The following is a 2,583-nucleotide window of genomic DNA, read 5'->3' as shown; positions in this document are numbered from 1 at the left end:
CAGAAGGAATATCTACTCAGCTGGAATGTCTCTCTTTAGAGCTATAATGAACTATATAACTGGCCTCAGAAGGAATATCTACTCAGCTGGAATGTCTCTCTTTAGAGCTATAATGAACTATATAACTGGCCTCAGAAGGAATATCCACTCAGCTGGGATGTCCCTCTTTAGAGCTGTAATGAACTATATAACTGGCCTCAGATGAAATATCTACTCAGCTGGAATGTCTCTCTTTAGAGCTATAATGAACTATATAACTGGCCTCAGAAGGAATATCCACTCAGCTGGGATGTCCCTCTTTAGAGCTGTAATGAATTATATAAATGGCTTCAGAGGAAATATCCACTCAGCTGGAATGTCTCCCTTTAGAGCTGTAATGAACTATATAAATGGCTTCAAAAAGAATATCCACTCAGCTGGGATGTCCCTCTTTAAAGCTGTAATGAACTATATCAGTGGTTTCAGAAGGAATATCAACTCAGCTGTAATCAACTATATAAATGGTTTCAGGAGGGATATCCAAGTTAGTGTGGTGTGCTGTCCACTTAGTTGGGGTGTCCCTCTTTACAGCTGTAATGAACAATGTAAATGGTTTCAGGAGAAGTGTCCAGGTTGGTGTCCTCTGCTGACCACTCAGCTGAGATGTCCCTCTTTACAGTTGTAACCAGCTATATAGATAATTTCAGGAGGAGTATCCCGGTTGGTGTGTTGTCCACTCAGCTGGGGTCTTCCTCTTTACAGCTGTAATCAACTGTATAAATGGTTTCAGGAGGGGTATCCAAGTTGGTGTGGTGTGCTGTCCACTCAGTTGGGGTGTCCCTCTTTACAGCTGTAATGAACAATGTAAATGATTTCAGGAGGGGTATCCAAGTTGGTGTGCTGTCCACTCTGCTGGAATCTTCCTCTCTACAGTTTTAATCAGCTATATAAATGGTTTCAGGTTGGTGTGCTTTCCACTCAGCCGGGGTGTCTCTCTTTACAGCTGTAATTGACTACATAGATAGTTTCAGGAAGGATACTCAGGTCGTGCTGACCTCTATGCTATGTTGACTGTGTGTTATCAGTTAGGTGAATGTTGAATGCTTGTTTCATCTTTTGTTTACAATTAGGTGATTATATACACTACTAAACATAATTATAACTTATCATATATTTTAAAACACTAGTATGTATATTTAATTTTTTTCTTAAGAACAAAACACAACCACAGAACTTTCCTAAAAGTATGCGCACACTGATATAGTGGTAAGGAAAAAGGTTATTTCTTTCTTTTCAGTGGTTGTTTGCCCACTGTCTTTGTTAAAAAAAAAAATACTTATTACTTCATATATGTATCTCATGAATATTGTAAAATGTTTTCCTAATGTTACCAACTGAGAAATGATTGAAAACAATTTTCTGTTTGTGATAGTAAATTTTAACTTATAAACTCTCTCATATTTATATTTGTCAAATTCAAAATTTCTCAATCTTTGCAATGTAATTGTATTTAGTGTTAACAGCAACTTTGAAAAATATAAAACAACTTACTCTTGAGCTACGGAAACAGCAGAAGGTGAATGTTCATTCAAAACAGGGTGAGAAAACATGTGGTCAACATCTTGGGAAGAGTTTTGAAATTCACTGAATGAAAATCCCGAGATCTCTGTTGGTTGAGAAAAGTTAGCTGATGATGAATGTTGTTTTTGTAACTGAGTTAATTCCTTTTCAATTATAGTCGTCTCCATGGTATTACTGAAGAAAGAAAACATGCAAATAAACACATTGTATAAATATATACATGTAAGACTAAGAACTTCAATGAAGCAGAAATTTTTTTTTGTAGATATTACACAACTACAAGTTACAAAACTGAAGTCAAGTGCTACAAAAAATCTGCATGGCAAGCAGTAGTACAATACAGTATATAATGTGTAGTTCAAATACTGTTATACACTCTTCCTACAAATAAATAATGATATGCCTTAACTTATCATCAGCCTTTATGAGTACATTACAGATTATTTATTACTTTTAATAAAGCTAAAGTTGAAAATATAATCTGTGATGTAAAAGCCTAGTTAATTTTTAGACTTGCCACACATTCTGCTGTGGACTGCACTTTTCAGTATTCAAGACTTATCAAAACAGCTTGGGTCTACAAGCCAAAAAAATACAGTTAGGCCTCTTCAAACAGTTGGTCCCCTGTATAATATCAAATAATATATTAGGCACAAAGCCATAATATTATTCACACACCTCAATTAATTTAAGTTACTAGAGAGTATGTTAAAAAGGATCCAACAACCTCAAAAATATTGTCTCATTATGATTTCACATACATAAATATGTCTCATTATGATTTCACATACATAAATGTTATGTCTCATTATGATTTTGCATACATAAATATGTCTCATTATGATTTCACATATATAAATATCAAGTCTCATTATGATTTCACATACATAAATATGTCTCATTATGAATCTACGTTTCAAATGGACAGCAACTGCCTGTTGTAGAAAACCTACAAATGTAGAGGATGACATTTCGAAAGTCTTCCGCCTTTCGTCTTCAGGTGGAAGACTTTCGAAACATTGT

The 2,583-nt window shown here is 34.7% G+C and overlaps 1 protein-coding gene across 4 annotated transcripts in view; it reads right to left on the bottom strand.

Annotated features, from left to right (window-relative positions):
* The window catches only part of LOC106468306 (glutamine-rich protein 2-like), a 48,788-nt gene that overhangs the window by 8,694 nt on the left and 37,511 nt on the right, over nucleotides 1–2,583 (bottom strand). For all 4 annotated transcript variants that reach the window (XM_013928725.2, XM_022396647.1, XM_022396648.1 and 1 more), the window contains one exon: nucleotides 1,531–1,734. In XM_013928725.2, the coding sequence (XP_013784179.2) occupies nucleotides 1,531–1,734 (204 nt within the window). The remainder of the gene's footprint in view (nucleotides 1–1,530; nucleotides 1,735–2,583) is intronic.

This window comes from Limulus polyphemus, unplaced genomic scaffold (assembly GCF_000517525.1).
Source record: "Limulus polyphemus unplaced genomic scaffold, Limulus_polyphemus-2.1.2 Scaffold2958, whole genome shotgun sequence".
Lineage (NCBI taxonomy): Eukaryota > Metazoa > Arthropoda > Merostomata > Xiphosura > Limulidae > Limulus > Limulus polyphemus.
This window is presented reverse-complemented; position numbering and strand designations above follow the sequence as displayed.